At 35.0% G+C, this 21,254-nt stretch overlaps 2 protein-coding genes across 2 annotated transcripts in view; both read left to right on the top strand.

The window, feature by feature from the left end:
* Positions 1-21,254, top strand: part of LOC129222660 (uncharacterized) — a 516,294-nt gene that overhangs the window by 14,992 nt on the left and 480,048 nt on the right. The window contains exon 4 of the mRNA XM_054857189.1: positions 3,812-4,392. Within this exon, the coding sequence (XP_054713164.1) occupies positions 3,812-3,934 (123 nt within the window). The 3' untranslated portion in view covers positions 3,935-4,392. The remainder of the gene's footprint in view (positions 1-3,811; positions 4,393-21,254) is intronic.
* On the top strand, positions 10,846-20,930 carry LOC129222662 (uncharacterized). The gene is made up of 4 exons (XM_054857192.1): positions 10,846-10,947; positions 12,568-12,619; positions 13,984-14,104; positions 20,609-20,930. The coding sequence occupies exons 1-4, from the start codon at positions 10,899-10,901 to the stop codon at positions 20,771-20,773; spliced, it is 387 nt and encodes a 128-aa protein (XP_054713167.1). The 5' UTR covers positions 10,846-10,898; the 3' UTR covers positions 20,774-20,930.

The following is a 21,254-nucleotide window of genomic DNA, read 5'->3' as shown; positions in this document are numbered from 1 at the left end:
GTATAATTATACTTCTCATTTCTAATTAGGGTTTTTTAAAACAAATTTACAATGACAATATATCTCTTAAATTAAAATTTACGACCAACTTTGGCCCAGCATAAAAACGTGAAAAAATGCGCCAGAGAGATTTGGAAAAGTAAAAATGGCTAAAACTAAGGCTCTTAACAGGAAAAACACAAGAAAAAACCTGGAATTCTCGGCAACGGATAGAGAGAGAGAGATTGCAGATTCAATTCATCAGGGCTGAGTTGCATGACTTTCATTGTGGAAGATGAAGAAAAATTAAAAATTGCAGGAGGTTTAGAAAAAGATTTACCCAGCTGCATCTACTTCCTACAAATATGTTTTAATTTGTGGGAAAGTTTACGGAATTTTATTATTGTAGAATAGAATGAGCTCAGGTTTCCAAAGAGTTCAGTTTCATGCGAGAGAAGGAGTGAATATTGAGAGCATGGAATGCCCCAAAAAGTTTTGGAAGTGACCAAAAATTTAAGATACTTTGTTTTAAGAATGGTGTTATTTTGATAAAATTATTTAACCTCCAAAACTGATGAAAATATGACTGTTCTCCGTCGGTAGTTTCTGAGACAATAACTAGGTGTGCATACACATTTGAAAAAAAAATTAATTTTCCTTAAAACAACTATGTGTGATTCAAACTTCTTGCAAAATGTATTTTCCTTTCAAATAAATACGTTTCTCTATGAGCACACTTCTTTCTTTGGCTCTAGTTAGTTCTACGATGATTTTAAATAGGGAAAACCACTTTTGACGAAGGTAACCCAAACGCAAGGGCAACATTGGCCCAAATAAAAGACAATAATAAAGGATAAAAATACTTGATCACTATTCAAAAATTAAATTAAGAAATCTCTAGATGTGTAAAACAAGTTTCCACAGCTTGGAAATATGAATAATTACAAAATTATTGTGTGTGTGAGAAAAGAATGAGAAAAGTTCCAAAATCCGGGCCAAAGTAGCCCGTGTTTATAGTACTAATCTCAGCGGTATTACTCATCGGGGCTTGTCACATTAGGAATAGTTTTATGTATTGCCTAAAATAATGCAAATTTTAGACTGTCAAAAATAGCCTGAGATTGTGCCTTCAAGAATCAATCCCGAAACGCCTCCTTCTCGCCTAATGTCTCCAACGATAGTTTAAAATTGCGTTTTAAAAACTTCTATTCCGAAACATTCCCAGAAGAAGCTTTTAATCCCCTAATATCATCAAAGATACTTTTAAGGTGATTTCAATATTCAAAAAAAAAAATGGGAGTACAAACTAAACCTTTTTTCCATAACATCACCAAATATTGCCTAAAATTACGATTTTTGACGCCAATTTCAATAATTCTGCTGTAGTTACAAGCCACTTTCCCTTTATCTATGGCAGCAGTTGAAAGGACAATTTCAACATTCCACGAGTGAGGACCAATTTAAGGAGCAGTTCTGGTCAAGGGCATCTAAATATCCTAACTCTGTCTGACGTCAACATATAGTAACATCTAAGTCCATGATTTATAAATAACTAAAAAATTGTCAAAAAAAAAGACATTTTAATTTTTAAGGTTTTGAAACTTTTTCTGTGTAAATTTAAGTGAATTATTAATACTATTGTAGGTAAGTATTGCTTTTCCTAATTGAAAAAATATTTTAATCATGAAACTCAATCACAAATTCTGAAGTTATTTGCCCCTTATACTCAGAGTTACAAGGAGGAGTGCATTGATATTTTACAACAACAAATAATAACTGGAAGTTATCAATAATTAATGAAATCAATCTAAATAGTGATTTAATGATAAATAGTTAATGTGATAGTCTGTTTCATGTAAGAACTTGAGTCCCCTCTGAAACAGAATCCTGGCTATGCAACTGCAAACTGGTTACAAAAGACCAGGGGTTTTACGAAAAACGTGAGAAATAAAAGGATTCCACAAATAAAACAAATTAAGAAAAGCTGGATTAGGGTGTAGAGTAGAATAGGGTACATTGTTGATGTAATGGATTCATTGCTGTTGGAAACTACCGATTGGAGGCGTTCTACTTCAGTACGGTAGCCCTAGTATTTGACGGCATGTTTGTTCAATGTTTCACACAAACTATTTTTTGAACGATGCTATACACTTTGACTTTTTAATGTTTTTTAAAAAGTTTAAGTGTTTAAATTCATTTAGAATAATTCATCATTTAAATTTTTTTAACTGATGCATTCAAGTAGAAGAAAATGAATCAAAAAGCTGTGTCTCAAATATGCCAATTGAATAAAACAAGCCATTAAACAAGAACAAAAGTTAAAATATGAAAAATCCGTTACGTGAATAAAGTAGGCCATTAAACACTACTAAGTTTTTGGTAAAATAAAATATAGTCCGCCAAGTAACTTGGAAAAAAAAAAAAAAAACCATGAACAACATTAATAGTTTTTTTTTAAATGTAAAACAATCCACCAACTTAATTAAACATTAAAAGCTCCATTGGTGTAAAATAATCCGACAAATAAAAAAGTCAAGAGAACTTTAAAAGTTTCATTAAAATTTAAAAATTTTAATGGAACGAAGTCCCGTCTGTGGTGGCCCGAATTTTGAGAACCTCAAGTTCATGGATCAACAAGTGGGGCATTGCATCCAAGCAGTATGTCAGTATATGTAAGCACAACAATAAGGAGCTCAACAAAATAAATAAACAAAAATAATAGTAATAATAAAATACAAATATAATAGAAACTCTACATTATTTTTTAAAAATCTAGCCCCACTCCTCAGGGAAAATAATTCTGAGTGTTACTTGCAAATATTTAGATTTAGCATTTTGACGAAATATAATTGCATTTATAAAGTAATATGAGTTCAGTAACCATGCTATAATTTAATTTCGGATCGATCTTTTAATTTAAAAGGTAAATAAACTGTTAATGAAAGACACATACCGCACATAACTCTGTAAGTTGAAAAATACAGATATCCAGTTACCAAAAATATAACAAATAACATTGAGAAAATTTAGGAAAATATTTTGATTGCGCCTTTGCCAATGGAAATTAGAAAGATTCTTTGGGTTTGGTTCTATATGTGAGGAACATTCAATTCAGGAAGCTCATCAGATGTCACAAAGGCTTCATTGATACTGAAAAAGTTTCGCAGTGAGCAATATTCATTTGTGTCATTGTTAATGCTTAATGTGTTTCTAAAACTCGCTTATGAGTTTTAAGTAGGAAGGCTAATTACGAAATAATAATCTTTTGATATGTTTGCGATTGTTTGTTTGTTTTCTGTAAGCCTCAACGGACTATACTGCCCCCAGTTTTATTTCGTGACTTTTTCTTTCGATTTTGAACTCTTTGGAGGAAAGGTGCCTTCCACGGCGGGTTGCAAGGAAAATGTAAGGAACCAGTTTAATGCCGAGAGTAGGGATTTCTGATATCATCCGTTTACATAACAACCTGTAGTTGAGCAATATCACCTTTGAACTAATCATCTTTTCACCGGTAAGCAGTAAGCCAAAACATTATCTGCAGTGATCCATTTTTTTCTCCTATCATTTTTTTATCACGGTTTCTAAACATTAAATGACAGTAATGCTACGAGTCACAACTAGTAATCGCAATACCGGATTAAAAATTCGGTACTGATATTCAGTATTTGTTGAAACATGATACCGGAATACCGGTGGTTTCAAACCGACTGTTCTTCTGGTGAGTCCCCCCCCCCCCCAACTACAAGCTGAGAGTTCCCCAAGCAATGTTTTTTAAACTACAACACAGCCTACATTTAAATAAGTCTCTACATCAATATTTCACTTTGTTTAGGTGCTTGTGCTGACATTCAAGATTCAAAATGCCGGTGGAGTTATCCTCGGTATGAACAAGGACACGCTGGCAAAAGTTGCAGCTTTGTATCCCAAGCCTCTAAAAGAAGCGATTGCCCAGTGAAAAAGAGTGGGACAGAAAAGCAAATGGAAGAGGATTCAAATACTAAGATGGAAATTATGGAATGTATTTTTGTGTGAAAAAGAAATCATCGACACAGCGTATACATAATATCCAGATAGTCCACAGGTTTCTTGATTAGATGACTGTTGACCCTCGAAAAACAAGCTTCTGCTATTTGGCCTTCAATTTAAGAGATACAGTAGAACCTCGTTTATCCGGCCTTCGTTGATCCGGATTTCTGGATAATCCAGATCAAATTCGTAGCCTTTTCCAAAATAGTTATGTTCACATATGAGGCAGTAAGAAGCAAAGGGGCTTAAGTGGACGTTTTCAAGTTTTGAGTAAAACGCGTATAAGATAACGTCCTAGATAGGCTTTCATTGATTTTTTTTCTAAATCATGCAGTACAGAAGCACCTACCAGGGCTACTTGTACCATCTCTTGCCTCAAAGTCGTAGGTTCCCCTAGTCATAGGTTCCCCTACTATTTGTACTGGTTATCTTCAAGTTTTTAATTTTGTCTTTGCTTCTCACTGCCTCATATATAATTTTAATTAGTAAAACCAGAAATGTTCATGTACTAAACATTATTTTTTTTTATTTTGACCTATTAAAGATAAAGCGTTTGCTTGGACAAAGCTTCCTTAAAACGGCACACGTGTTTGGCCAGTGGTCCAATGATTTTTTAAATAAAATGAAAATTTTATTCTTTTAGTTTAACGTTTTGTAAACAATCCTGTGTAATGTAGTTACAAAACATAGTTTTTTGTCGTAATAAACGGCAAGATTTTATTGTTTCGTTTTCCTTATTACCAGGATTATCCGGATTTTCGTTTGTCGGATTGCCTTTGGTCCCAGTTGGAAGACCAAAGATTGGAAGAATAAACGAGATTATACCGCATATAAATTGTATGATTCAGATCCGATTCCCCTAACAAAATGTCCCAATCCGAAAATTGTATTGTATTTAAAAACAGATCTATTAATTAAGAAATAAGAGCCTGTCAAATTCTCGTCACCCAGTTTCATTTTTATTGAAATTAAATGTGTAAATTATTTTGCCAGAATAATGATTCTTTATTTGAAAATAAAGGAATACTTTATTGACATTTGTTTTTCCTTGTTTATCTTTTGCGTGTGTGACTTTGAGATAGATTACTTACTTTTGTTCATTTTATACATACTGGTGCTCTGAGTTTAGGGAGGGGATTAAAAAGAATATAAATAAATAGAAAAATAAAATATAATAGAAAATTTTTTTTATTTATGTTTTAACGTTTGTTTTAAGTGTTCAGGCTGACTTAACTTCCACTCATGGTTGCCCGATTAAGATGCTGTGGGGTCCTAGGTTTTTGGGGCCCTCTGTTGTCAAGCCTTACAAACACAAAAAATCACGGTGAAACAGGAGTGTCGGCTAAAGAGATGCTGCGGTGCTCAATTTCTCGCTCGAAATAAATAGAAAAAAAAATCTTAATATTCTTTTATTTTTTATTGAGTTGAGGGGTGGGATATGAAGTTTATGTATCATTTAAATTATTCCTTATTTACACGATTAAGAGAGTTTAACTATTTATGGGGGTTCTTTATGTATTTATTTCTATTTTTATAACTATTTTTTTTTCTTTCTGCTCATTGATTATAGCAAAAACAAAACCTGACTGAAAATTACATTTTTTGTCTTCTCCAGCTAAGTCATTTAAAAATACTTTCTGCACATTTTCATAAAAGTGGCAGGGACATCGAAAGGCCATGTCAGTCTAGTTGGAAACTAGGGTCCCGGCTGTTGAGAGGGCCCGGCTCGGGATATGAATAGTATGAATTTCGAAAGTTTTATAGGGGGAGGGAGCCCGGCGATCAAGCTGACAAGAAGAGCGATGAGGTAAAAGTCTTTAATCTTACTATTTATTGTCATTAATTCATTCAATGATAAATATTCTAAGACTAGAGCTCAAGCAATTTTACTTAGTTGGAGACCCCCAAAAATTAGGAGCCCAAGCCACGGCCTTGTTGACCTCTTTGGAAGTCACAACCTGCTTTCCCATACAACACCACCTATATATTTACTAACTCCAAACGATCTCTACCAAACAAACAGAAGTTCCCCCCGAAAAACAATTTTTTTTGCATACTACTGTACCAGAGGGTGTTCACAAGAACGGGGAGTTTGGCGCAAGTTGCATCACCCATTTGGGGGGTAAAGGAATTTTTTTTTTTAAATTTAATTCACTTATTGGTTCATTCTTAATTTAAAAAAAAATTCTGTTGATATTTTATTTCATTTATTTATTTAGTTTGTGTGTGTGGTATGTCATTGACGTAGCACAGAACTTTTCTAACAAAATAATAATCATAATAACAACTAAATATAAATAAATAAATTAGAAAATAAAAAATATTTTTTAAAAAATAAGTAAAATAAAGAGAGCTGAAAATTAAAAAAGGGAAACAGGGTTGAGAAAACTTTGGGGGGAAGGAGGATTTGCGCCAGTGAGCATTGGGCTTGGGGGAGGGGATGAGTGCACCTGTACTGTACAAACTTTTTGAAGAAAATTTCAAAGGTAATGATTTTACATCAGCTTTTTTTGTACTAGCTGTTTCGTTGGTGGGTGGGTCAAGCTTGTAAACAATTGCCAAAAGCAAAAAAGAATAATAGTTGAACTCAGTTAATACGAAATGTCGAAAATCCACGAATTTGTTCGTATTAGCTATTATTCGTAACAACCGTGAATGAGTGATGCTGTGAAAAAACGAAGAAATGCTTACCTATATTTAAAAAATGTTACTACTAATACACACATTGTCATCTAACGATTAAAACATTCATAAAAATTATCACTTACATTTCATAAATTGAATGTTTTTGGAAAATATTGAAAACGGAAAATAATAGTCGACAATCGCAGAATAGGTTGTATTCCACAATGGAAGATGAAGAGTTTTATATCCGATTAAATTAAAGTGTCCACAGGTAAGCAAATGAACGGGCTTTATTTTCTGTGCAAAATGTTTAACATTTTCTTCTCCGTGCACAACGAGACTTCTACTACCTAAGAAAATGATGCATCATTTCTAAAAGAGAAAATTACAGTATTCAGTAAGTAAAGAGATGAGAATTTTTGTTCGTCTTAGCTGAGACTTTCAATTGAATGTACATTTTTAATGTAATTAGATAGCAAACCAAACTTAACGAACAAAATGTTCGTTTTATCCGTGATTTTGTATTAAACGTGGTCGTATTAAGGGAGTTCAACTGCAATTATAAAATTAATTTTGTAAATAAAGTTTACAAATTATTCTCAGCGCTGAACTGAAGTAAGCAGATATAAGCAGTGGTGTTCCCATAGGGTTATACTCCATATACACCGTATGCTCTCAAACATTTTTTTAGACATATAGCGTATATCAAGCTTCATAAATTTTCATATTATGACATACTATGTATATGATCACATACATAAATCGTGCGTAATGGATTACTGGGAGTATACCCTCAGAAAATTTGATGGGAACATATAAGTGTGTTTGGGCTTATGATTCTTTTCAAATAGAGAAAAGAATGGGAATGACGCTCACTTAATAGAAAACATGAATGACTACGCATAACGCATAACAAACTTACACAAAAAAAAATATCAATATTTGTAACGCAGAATAACTCAAAAGATTAAGGAACAGTTCTCAATCAACTGATTTGCAAAAAAGTTCAATGAACTTTTTTTGAGCAATCACGATTGCTTATTGCTTTCATTTGACTGTTTTTGGCGTGCTATCATTTTTCCCACCGGCGCGGCGCCACCCTCTGCCAGCACCACCCGTCGCGTCGGCCGGCCTCACGATGCTGCTCCTCTAGCGAAAACCGTTTCCAGGTTACGTGCATATCCTACACACACACGCATACATACACGCACCAACACACACGCACACACAAACATACACAAACACCACCATACACACAAATAGCCCTTCACACATACACAAACACATACACACACGCATGCATACAGACACCTACACATACACACAAATACAGACAACTGCCCACACATTCATGCCTGCACAGAGACACAAACACATATGCTTACACACACATACACATACCCCGCCCCCACGCACACAAACACTCATACACACAACTACACACACACTCATGACTGCACACAGACACAAACACACATACAAACACACACTCGTGATTGCGAAAAACATAATTTGAATTCAAGATGACAAAATTCAAATTAATTTTTTTTTTAATCGTTTTATAAGTTACGGACAAGGTGCCTCCAGCCTTGTCTAGTGGTCAGAGAAGTCTGACTGCGATGGTGGTACCGCGTTATCTATATTCTTTGGATGTACTTTCTCTCTCCTTTCCTTGTCCTTTCTTTGGGTGAATGTGTTGTTGTGCTGTGAATGGTTGTCCTATAAACGGATCCTTATGTCATGTGTGTACTGTAGAATTCGGACTTCACTCCAAATTACAGTAAAGTTGGAAAAGTGAAGCAGCGCTCCCCAAATTGTCAGCCCAGCAGGCATATGACAACAACAACAATTAATTACACCATGCATTGAGCGGTAATTCCCATCATGGTTGGGTTACTGCGGTCAAAGTCTGGATACAACATTCAAGTATATGACAAAAGTTACAAACCGCCCCCGCAAGAAAAGTGACATGACTATAAAAATTAAAAAAAATAATAAATAAAATTTAAAAAAATAAATAAATAAAACAGCATTGGAGGAAATCAAGGCTTTGCGTAATAGTAGTATCACCCTGAAAACCATTATGCTATAATATTTTATATACATATGAAGTTCGTACAACTTTCAGAAACAAAGTTTTATTTATGTGGTGTACGAGTGTTTTCTTCAAACGGCAAGTACAAGTTATCCCCCCCTCCCAGGTGCCCACCTGGACATGACGCAGATTGCGCCATTGAAATTGTTAGGGGGCGGGGTGTTTTGACGGGTATTTTCTCCTTTTTTTGGGGGGGGGGTCTTGCTATTGGGAGTCTTCGCGATATTTAGAGGGTGCGCACTTGCTCTTAGGGGGGCATCCCTGAGTTATGAACGCATTTTATCTAAAATATGCTCTAGACGCATATGTAATCGCGTCCTGCCGCCAGATTAGGGGAAGCTGCTGTACCCACGGACGGTTGTACCTACGTACGTTGGTCGGGAAATTCCGAGTATCGTCAAGAGAGATCCTAATCGGCGTTCAACGTGTGTGTCACAGCCCTGTCCAATACCCCAGGAAGTTCCAACGCCATCAAATTTAAGACATTTACAACATTTAAGATTCGATCACATTTTTTCGGTTTTAGTAGGATCTAAGTTTAAAAAAAAAAAAAAAAAAAAAATGAGCAATTTCTTTATTTTTCGTCCGTCGTGGATTGTATTATTCATTTTAGTAGTAAGTATCATGATTCCCTATATTTTGAAGGTTTTGCTTCTGATTTTTAATGTTGTGAAACTGTGGTCATGTCGATGTGACTGGCTTGAAAAACCAAAATGGCGTACCTTTGTGCCCAAGGACACATAATCATGTGCACCCATGGACGCAATTTTTAGTTTCCTTGGGTCACACCTCAGTCTTCTTACATTGTGAAGTACCTCAAAATGGTACCTTGTCATCAACGTCCAAAATTTGCTTTTAACAATGATGATGAATTTGAAGTGGTGCTTGAAGATATAGTGATGAAGTAACCCCCACATGTTGTAGGATCTACATACCGCCAATCCCACCTATTTTCATTGAAGTCGACTTTTCTAGATTTTTGTTGGTTTAATCGAAACGGAGATTTTTTGTAATGGGTTAATTTTGGTTAAAGGTTTCAATTTGCATATAAATTGAAGTTATTATGTAAGTACATAGAGAGTCATACTATCGTGAATCTAGTTATTTTTTTGTTTAAAAACATATTAATTATTCATAGCATCATTAACTCTATTAAGAGCAATAACTTTTCTAAACAGTACACTGATGTTAAAAACTAAAGAAATTTTTTTTTTTTTTTAAAAAGGGGAAAAACCCTCGATTAATTTTCAAAGTTTAATTTCTGTTGGATATTTTATTTAATGTTATTTTCAATGGATGTTTCAAGTATTTCAATATAAAATGGCTTTTAAAAATGTATAAAGTATAACTGAGTTCCTCAGACCTATTTATATATCATTTTTTTATATGTCCATGGGTACAAAGGCACCTGTCCGTGGGGTGAACAAGGTGTTGTACCCACGTGCAAAAAAGATATTTTTTAAGAAAAAATTTTTGAAGTTGAAAGCTTTGAGATTTTTACCTGACAAAAATTGCCAAATTAGATAATAAGTTATAGATTCTGCCAGAATTTTTTTCCGACCGATTATCTATTCCCAAAGACCAGCAAAAATTGAAAAGTAAATTTTGTCCGTGGGTACAGCAGCTTCCCCTATGTTCCATTTTCAGAATGTTTATAGAATAGAGATGAATTTAAGATACATTTTGGAGAAAATGTCAAAATTGAAGTTTTCATAAACTCTTAAATCCATTTTGGGTGTCACTTTCCGAAGGGTGACACCCGGGACGGGTTTTTTCCTCCGCCCTCTACCTGACGCCACATACATTTGGTCAGGAGTTTTGAAACTCGACGTGCAGTCGAAATACACGTAAAAGAAACGACGTAAAGGGACTTTTTTTTGTCCGTTTTATACGTTCCAACTTTTAAAACATTTTTGCATAATAAATGAAGAAATCCCATTTTAGATTAAGTCTTATCATTAGTTCGTCTTATAAAATTCTAAATATCAAAAATTATCAAGGCCACATGGCAATGAGTTTAAGCAAAAAATGCATCTCATCACAGATACGAAACATCTGATAAGAATAAAGCTATGGATTTAAGAAGAATGCTGCAGAGAAAGAAACCTTTTCGAATGCTGGCTCGTTGACCTTTTCTGCAGAAATTTACAAGATAAAATCACATTTTAAAAAGATGGGGAGCAAAGGCTTATTTGTGGTTATTACCATTCTTGGCATTTGTGGTAAGTCCCTCATCATGATTTTTAAATTTATATTTTAAGAAAAGCGATTTGAACGTAATTGAGGCTTTTGAATTTGAACACTTGATAGTTTATATTGAAGTATATTTTTAAATATTAAGTGGGACGTTTAGTATCGAAACCAGTTCAATCCATAAATTTTCAAAGAAGTTTTCTTTTTGTTTTTCCTAATTTGTAAATTCTTTGTCGATATATACTCCACAAAGGCAGAATTCCTCTTAATCAGGTCGAAAACCGCTGCCAAAACCCCTGGTTCAAAACAAGCTAAATCCTTGCTGTTGCACTACTATCACACCACAAAGCGATTTGGAACAAATCCATCTCAGTCAGGTCAAAAAAAAAAAAAAAAAAGATTGAATAAATGAGGAAGTTGCAACAAAAAATGAAATATGATAAATGTTAAAAAAAATAATAATAAGGATTTTTGCACCAAAAAATAAAAAAAAATTATAAAATTAAACGAAAAATTAAAAATAAATTAAAAAAAAAATGCGTTTCAGGCTTGTGGGCGTAAGGGTGCATAGGTGGGATTGGGATGGCACCCCACCCACCCCCTTATAAGCCCATCGGCCCGCGGGCCGATGGGCATATAAGAAGCAACATGGCATAAAAGAAGCACACATGCCCACATGAATTAAATCGGAATAAATGGAGAACCCAAAAATTGAAATTCAATCCCACCGTTTTTCTTCAAAACCAACTCGATTGAAATTATGCTTGTCAGAAAATAATTAGAAAATAGTTCTTTTTTAGAAGGAAAAAAACATAAGAAAAAAAATGAAGTCGCATATCGAATGTTTCTCAAGTGAAAAAAAAGAGGGAAACTAAGTGGAATAGTAGAGCTTGAAATGTTATACATAATTCTCTCAGGTGCTATCCACAAATGATGTCGTGCTTTGAGGGGGGGGGGTTGTGAAACTGTGATAGTTTGTGACAAGAAGGAGGAAAGAGTTAACAATAAAATGTGTGATAGCAACCTTTTTTTTTATAAGAATATATTGATGAAAAATGATATGACATGTGACAAAGAGGTAGAGGAAATGTGGGGTGCGACATTTTGCGACAAAAAGGGGAGGATGGGTTAAAAATGTTGGAAAATGTGACATCATTCATTGTCCTTCGGTAAAATTAAAAAAAAAAGGATTGAACTGTTTTTGTGTACCTACCAAATGCTTCAATTATAAACAGTGACAGGAAGGGAATCTAAAACGAAAGTAGGTGACGAGAGGGAAAGAAGGGGTGAAAAATATTGAGAAATGTGACGTCATTTATGAACAGCTACTCAGTTAACATAAATTAAGAATTGAGCTGGTTTTGGTTTTAAACGCTTTAATTTAAAAAGGAGATTTTTTTCTGCAGTGACAGGAAGGGAATCTAAAACGAAAGTAGGTGACAAACTGTGTGATATCACCCTTTTTTATAAGAATATATTAATGAAAAATAGTGTGATATGTGACAAAAGGGGGAGGAGGGATCAATAATGTTGAAAAATGTGACAGCATTTATGAACAGTCACTTAGAAAAAATTTTAAGAAATGAATTGCGCTGGTTTTGATAACGAATGCTCCAATTATAAAAAGAGATTTTTTTTCCCCCCTGCAGTGACAGGAAGGGAATCTAAAACGAAAGTGGAAGAAAAAGAAACGACAAACGGGTAAGTTATTTTTTTTTTCTTTTCTTTTCTTTTTTTTTTTCCTTTTTTGCTGTCAAATTTTACGAAGAAAATATATTTTGAAACAACAAAATATTAAGAGTTAAACATGGAAGAGACCTTAAAAATTGAAACCAAAAGTGGTTCAGCAATGGTTACATCAATGCGACGGTTGTGTTATATCAGCGTCAGCAGAACCAGCATCGCAGCTAGGATTTACATTGGGGGGAAAGGGGGTAACAGTTCTTACCTATACATAAATTACCATAGTAGGATTAGCGCTACGAGTCAAAAACAAAATTTCAGAAAATTTTCTAATTGGGTATTTTACGCAAGACATTTTGTAACATTCATATTTCTGATAAATGAAGCGCAATCAAAGTAAAACTGGCTCAAGTTATTAAAAACTGTAAAAGCACTTACTTTCGTGAGGCTTTAATTTTCGCGAGTCTGGCGTAACTGCAAAAATTTAAGCTTCGTGAAGTATATATACTTTTCTCGTGAAATATATTATCGAAACACTTAAAATATATATTTTATTTTTATGTCGGAAGATTATATTGACTACAGGCTACAGGAAAGCAGCTAAATTCTAAAGCCTATTACCGTAACCTTAACTTTGAACAACTTTTGGGAGCTATACTAATAGGCTGTCTCCTAAAGCAGCTGCTGAAAAAAAGGCTTGGAAGATTAAAAGTTTTTTGGTGGCCAAAAAAGAAGAATTGATGAAACTTTTGATACATTATAATCCTACTCCTGGTAAAGAACAAAAAAAAACACACACACACACACACACACACACACACGCGCGCGCGCGCGCGCACACACACACACACACACAAAATGAAAGAAACAGTGACATCATCTGATGAGGAACTGTGAGGAACTAGACGGAGTGAGAGTGGCATCCAGGCCCGTTATTTATGGAGGTAAAGAGAGGTAATTGCCCCCACCCCGTTTTGAAATTTTTTTGTATTTACTTGTGTGTGGGCACGGTCTTTGTTTTTTTTTTTTTTTTTTTTAAATATATGCATTGAGCATACGCCTAATGACCCCTCCACCCCCTCCAGATAATCTTGAAATGAAGAGCCTGCTTGCATTCTTAGTAATTACCCGAGTTAAAATTCTAAAAACAACGACAGCTTTATTCGGCGAAAACTCGTGTGAACATTAGCTCACATAATAATTGTTAAAGAGTAAAAAGAAAGCGGTATAAATTTTATATTTAACCTACGGTAACCTTATATGTAATTGAATTCCTTTCCAGAAAACTTTTCTTTATCTCCCTACTTTTTTTTTTCTTTTCTTTTTTCGCATCTTATTTTTTCACCATCCTCATTATTTTACTAGATTATAATTTTTTACAGAACCGTAACACCTTTTGAAGACAAAGTAAAAGCATTGAATATGGCTCTCTACTACGTGCTGAAAGCTCTCCAAGACGATATCAGAAGTGGAGAGGAAGTAGACATTAGCCTCTTAAACAGGGTAAGAGAAGAGCAAACACTGTTTGTTTTTTTAACAGGGAGGCACTTTGTCATTTTAGCATTAGTCCTTTCACTGCTACAAAAGTGATGGTCTTTTGTAGAATGGCAACAAGTAGGCAAGCTGTCGTTATCCCTAGCACAAAATGATGCTTTTGGATATGAGACTGAAGGGGAAGGAAATCTTTTCCAGCTTACTACACCTACAGAAAAGTGTTCAACGAAGTATTGTCCGTTTTTCAGGAAAAGGCACTTCGCCACGCCTTCTCGAATGCAGAGTTCCATTTCACGTTGGGGTGATCGGTAAACATATCCTTGCGCTTCTAATTGAGACAACCAAACAGCGTTAACTTGGGCGTGCATTTTAATGTGCAAAAAAGTCTTAGTGTCTTTCACATCACTTGCTTCACTTGTCTGTTGTCATTTTAGTTATTCTTATATTTTACAAACAGCGGCTTTTACAACAAAATGCTATGATCCGAATATACCTTCTGTCGAAAACAGCGAAATAGAATCATCACGTGACGAAGGAGGAGTCAAGTCCCTTGTGAAAAACGGACAATACCGCAAGGATCTTAGGTTCACAGATTTTTTATAACTACGTAATTCACGCAGAGCTCTCCTAAGAAATGATGTGCACCCGGGATATTTTCTAGCCAAGCGCCCCCCCCCCCTACTCCAGCTGGTCTTTCGTGTGTTTAACTTCGCAAAGAAATACAAATTCACAAATTCCCTCAAGCAAAATTACAATCTTTACAAAACTTCTTACGCGAAAAGTTGATGAAATTTTCACAGTCGATTCTCGTTTTAAGTTTTTACGTTAAACGAAAAACTAAGACTTTAATAGTAGTGTTAAAACAGAGTTATGCTCCATTGATTTAAAAAAAAAATATTAATATGTAATTATTTCGATACGTATGCACATTGCACATGAAGAAAACATGAATAAACTTGGTGATTATAACTAGTCAAACTAGTTATGACATTTTTTGGCAGTTATTAGTTTTTTTCTCTGCAGTTCTTTGTAGGGTATTAACGAATCCGTGATCACTCGCGTCGCTGCCATGACGAGATCTTCCTTCACTAACAAATCAGAAAGATCATTTGCTATTTATTGTCAACTAATGGCTCGAAACTTTCAATGTGAAACTTTTTGATTGTGTGTTGTCGTTTTCGATATCCTCGTTTTTTCTTCCTCCGTTTTCACTTAAGAGTTATTTATTTTAGTGAGCTTTGTGAATTGTGTGAGTTTTTCACTTTGCTTCTAAGAAAGAGCTCCGGAACCAATCGCAAAAAATGTCTCCAGTGGTCCAAACTCGCTTATTAGCACTCCTAAATGCAGTTTATTGTACGCTATCTGCAATCTCAGGAGTTTTGCCTTTGAAATATGGGAAATTTTTATCTGTTTGCAATGTAGTAAAATCCGTGTAAAATCAAATCTCACCAGCGGAAAGCAATAAAGACGACAAATCTTAAACCGCGTGTAATCAAACCCACGTAAAATGAAGGGTCCACTGAAAACCCAGGCCTTCCATTCCTGCCACTGACATTGAGAAAAGTTTTCAAATGACGGATCTGACCACAGGGATGCCCATTTCCTTACCCCTCCCTTCCACACACACACAAACACAGCAGCTGCGTACTCACCTCCCCGAATGCTGCCAAATCCCCCCCCCCAAAAAAAAAATAAAACTCAATGGTGCAGTCTAAGCCATGATGTGTTCCCTCGTAGGCACCCCCGCTGAATATAATTAAAAAAAAATATTTGAATTTTGACATCTTGAATTCAAATTATGTTTTTCGCAATCACGAGTGTGTGTATGTAGACGTGTGTGTTTGTGTGTGCGGGGGTATGCGTATCTGTGTGTAGGCATATGTGTTTGTGTCTGTGTGCAGGCCTGAATGTGTGTGTATGTGTAGGTGTGTGTTTGTGTGTGAATGTGTATGTGTGTGTGTAGTTGTGTATGTATGCGCGTGTGTGTAAAATATGGATGCAACATGGAGACGGCTTGTGCTGAAGGAGTAGCATCGTGAGGAGCCGGTCGACGGTGATGCTGCAGAGGGTGCTGGCGGGAAAATAAAATGATAGGACACCAAAACAGTCAAATGAAAGCAATAAGCAATCGTGATTGCTCAAAAAATTGAATGTTTTGCGCAAAACATCAGACTTTTTTTTTTTTTTTTGCTAAACTAAAAGTATTTTGGACAAAAAGTAAGAATTCCTGGAAAATACACACTTGAAAACAGGGCCCAAATTTTACTTTTGGGGCCCTGTGGGCAAATAAAACATTGGAGCCCCCACGACGGCTTGCATTTCAATATCGCCATACAGCATTATGCCTTGCATAAAAAGGAGTATTTTTAAGTGCCATAAGTTAAAATTAGTTACATTGTACTGAAACCAAGTGTTCACACTCAAGGTTGGAACTTGCAGGTTTAGGTCCAAGAAAAAGTCGTTTAAGATCTACTATGCACTTTTTTTATACGCCATTTTTATGCGAAATCCTGCAAAATTCTCCCAAACCTCAATAATATTTCACAAGCTTGCTTTTAAGTCAAAGTTTTGGGTGTGTACTCGATTAAAACCTTGAAATTTTGTGATACGTTTAATGAAGAGAAACGCGAAACACACAAATGTATTATTCTCTGAAATATCTTGAGATAAAGAGTATAACTGGTGAATTATTGTAAAAAGAAAAAACAATAATTTAAAGAGTTAATTACCAAGTGAGAGGTGGTAGCTATATTTTTATTTAGAAACAAACTCACAACCAAGTTGTAGAATAGTGTACAAACACAACACAAAAACTGATTTTTATAACAGAATTTGGCTCCCCCCAAGCATCAGGGGCCCTCGGCAAATGTTTCACTTTCCCTAGGGAAATCTTGGCCTCTACTTCGAAATAAAAAACGCAATTCGGATTTTCCTACTTTTGTTGAAGTCTCTTTAGAATAAATATTATTTAAAGTGTTCATTTTATTGCGTGAATGACCCATTTAAAATGCCATAAATGGGAAATGTATTGCAAAGTTGCTTTTATTTCGAAATAGCATAATCAGTGAACAATAACATATAATTTATGATGGATAATTTGAGTGAAACAATTAAAAATTAGGCTTACCAGCAAGCATAAAAGCCGTTCCATCGCAAATCATTTCTTCAAATATATCGATTAATTTATGCATGAATGAAATATCTTATCAAATAATCTTTGGAATATAATATAGAATGAATTATGCATGACTTTTGAATACTAAATAATAAGTTGATGAGTAATGATGGACGAAAAAAATTCCAGCCTGAGAAGGCTAATGTGTTTGTTTAACAACAATGATACGTTGTTACGAGATCGTCTGCAGGGGATCACGTGATGGCGTTTTTTTTAATGATTACTCTTCTTCCTGTGTGAGAACAGTGGCATATTCGGTCTCTTATGCTCTTATTCTAATTCAAAATATGGTTTTTATCAAAGCGCATTGTTTTGCATGAATAAAAAAACCACTGCTCAAAGCTTAGATCATGTCTTCCACTTAGTAGAATTCTATTCGTCTGTTCATACGTTTTAATTCTTATGTTGACTACTAGCATACCCGCACGGTTTAGCACGTAGTAGAAAATTAAAAGGTCATTTGGTTCGCCTGTATATTTACAAATAATGGATGGCGAATTTCTCGCCAATATACTTGTTAATTTGCTCACCCATGTGATGGTAATTTGCTCGTCCACGTTATGGTAATTTGCTCGTCCATGTTATGGTAATTTATTCGTCCATGGTATGATAATTTGCTCGGTAAAATCGGCTTGAAAGAGGAATAGAAAAAGAACAAAATCAAATTTTAGAAAAATCTCTTCGAGGTGCTCACCTCAATGTTACGAACTAAATCTGTGGCAAAGAAACAGACATCCAGAGAGACAGAGACACTGACTTTCAGCTTTATTATTAGTATAGATAAAGATTATTAAATATATTTTCACGTCGGGTTTATTTATTATTTTTATTTTTTATTTATTTATTTATTTTTATTTATTTATTTATTTTTTTTTTTGGCATGGCACGTAATAGTAATGAAGCTGTTTTAAGCTTAAGAATGTAAAAGTTTTTTTTTAATCTTGTAATATTTTTAGCTTTATCGCTGCAAAAGTAAAAATGCAAATTGTAAACTGTTTGATTATAGCGTGAGTATATAGAATCATTAGTTTGTGGATCGAAGAACGTATTCTCCACAATTTTTTTCCTTCCGAATTCTGAAAGCGATTCGGATAATCAGCGGTTTGGATAGTCGCATTTCGGATAGTTGGAGTTCGACTGTACCTGCAGAAATAGTGTCATTGTAAATTTAAATATATTTAAAATTTTATGAATACAATAATTTTAAAATCGTACTCGTTAAGAGATCTCGCTTTGATCATTCCAAAAATCAGTTGTTACGACACGGAGAATTTCTTTTAATTCAAGTGCGTCAAGACGGGAGAAATTGCAAAACCGGAGATAATTCTGGATTTTTAGGATCTTATTATTTACTCGAGCATCAGTCTTTTGGAAAATATCTCCCCAAGGACATCATACGGAAAACAACTTTCGCCAATGTTTTACAGGGCGTGATGTTTTGCAACTTTGTTTCTCTTATCTTTACGGATATGAATTATGCGTTTGTGGTCAAACATGGAGCTTGCGGAGTCATCGAGTTATCTCTATTTGTACTGCAGAATTAGTTTTAAATTATTACAACGAGTTATTTCGTCACACCAGATCTAGGCCCGACGAGAGGCCTTGTCAGCCTAGTTGGAAACTAGGGGCCCGGCAAGGGCGCCCATATAGGGGGCAAGGGGGGCTGAAGCCCCCCCCCTTTGAGCTGAGAACTTCCTTGCTTTTAGTGTGTGTTTTTTCTTTTTTTTTTTGCAAAAATGTAAAAAAAATTCTTTTTTATCCATCAATGAATAAGTTATTAAAAATGCCAAATTTTAATATCTCTAATCTGTACTGAAACTGGTTTCCATGGGGAAAATGTTGTGCTAAACAATAGGGAAAATTTCTGAGTCCCCCCCCCCTTAGAATTTTGCATATGGGCGCCCATGGGGCCCGGGCCTCGGGGGGAGGGGGGCTCGGCGACACTGACGCAAAAAAAGAATGAAATAAAAGAAGGAAAGAAAGAAAGAAAAGAAAGGATGAAAGAAAAGGGGGGGAGGACTCCAAATAAGAGAAAAAGTAAAGATTAAGTAAAATTTATTCGTTCAGTATTTACTGTTGTAGCACTTAAAATAGAGTTAAGTGTTTTCTAGGAGGCAGTTTTGATTTCCCTCCCCCTTTTCTTCCTTCTTTTTTTCTTTCTTTGGGGAGTGAGAAGGGCCCGGTGCCACAACTGACAAGAGCCTCGCCTTGGCTCTCTGCGGCCCTGACCAGATCAGTGGCGCAATCAGAGTGCTAGGGGTCATTACCAGGAGCGTGCACAGGGGGGGGGGGAGATGGGACAGCTGTTGGCCCGGGCCCGACCCTGAAGGGAGCCCGAGATTTGAAAAATGAGGGGTAAAATATATAGGATGTGTAGAGGAAATCAATATGGAGGGGGTTCGTAAAGGTCATTTGTGACGAGCCCCAAAATCTCTGTGCGCGCCCCTGTTCATAACAATCCTTGCATGTACATTGGAGTTTTGATTTTAAAAATTTTGAAATTTTTTTTATCTACTGTGGTTGCAAACAGGGTCGTAAACAAAGGGTGGATTTTTAGGGTCAAACCCCCTAAAAAACTTTTCAAAAGCATTCCAAAAATGCCGAAAAATTATTATTACGGATTTTGTTTTTTGAATTTGTTCAATTCAATCATTGTTTTATTTGAATATGAAATTTTTATTGAAAAATTGTAAAAATTCAGTGTTTTATCTGCAGCATTTATTTATTTATTTGTAGTTATTGCAAACATTATTTTTTGCGAAATAATACAGCGCTTTTCTTCAGATTCAAAAGTATTAAAATAATTTTTATTTCAAAGGATTCTGTATTTGAGCTAGTGAGAAGCAAAGGGATGTAAGTGGAAATTTTCAAGTTTTGAGTAAAATGCGTTTAAAAATAAGGTCCTAGGAAGGCTTTCATTAAATTTTTTTTTCAATCATGCTGTTTAGCTTCAACTACCATGGCTACTAGTCAGGGGCGTGCACAGAAATTTTTGGGGCCCGTCACAAATGACTTTTCCGGGCCCCCTCCATATTGTTTATCCCACCCCCTAGTTTTAAAAATATTGGACCACCTTCAGGTTCGGGCCCATGCCAACAGGCGTCCCCCCCCCTCCGTGCACGCTCCTACTACTAGTACTATCTCTTCACCAAGACAGGGGAGAGGTTCACCTGCCCGTTATACTGGTTTTTCCCAAATTTTGAATTTAACCACTTGTATCCCTTTGCTTCTCACTGCCTCATTTGCCATACTATTTTTATTATTGTTAAAGAGTATGGAAAGAGTAAACAACCCCATTATATAATAATTTTAATAATGATTAATTTTGTTTTTTTTAGGTAGGAGTTCTAATTTCGAAAATTAAAATCTTTGGAGGCAGAGTCGACGAAGCAAATGCATCTATGTTGGAATATCTTCCAGACAGTTTTCCAAATTATTTAGTGGAAGAAATGGAAGAAGCTGGGATCAGTTTTACGACCTACCGCATTTTAACAGCGCCTTGAGTCAAGACATTTTTAGGACTGTTTAGTTAAATATTTTCACACCACACACATGACGGAATCATAAATTCAAAGTAAAGCATTTCCATTACCAAAATTAGGGAAATACAAACGAAGAATATTAGATACAAGAAGTTCTTCCGGAGCTAAGCAAGGCTATTTTCCAATACATCAACATACATTTTTTAACATCAAGTTGCTGTACTTAGGCTACATATTAGTTAAAATATGTTTCTTAACTTTCAAAAAAAACACTCAAATTTCTGAAAAGACATCTCTGTTATACAAAACGAAAACTATTAGTTAAAATATCAGTTAGTGTAGCAAGAACACAAAAAGAACACTAGCTCGATTTCATTTTCAGAAATTTATAATATCTTTTAATAGCTTGCTCAATAAAAAAAATATTTTTTAAAGATAAGGCTTGCACATAAAAACACAGCGAATGTCTTCAGTATTTTTGTATGGCTCTCATTGAAAATTT

Source organism: Uloborus diversus, chromosome 5, assembly GCF_026930045.1.
Source record: "Uloborus diversus isolate 005 chromosome 5, Udiv.v.3.1, whole genome shotgun sequence".
NCBI classification, from domain to species: Eukaryota; Metazoa; Arthropoda; class Arachnida; order Araneae; family Uloboridae; genus Uloborus; species Uloborus diversus.
This window is presented reverse-complemented; position numbering and strand designations above follow the sequence as displayed.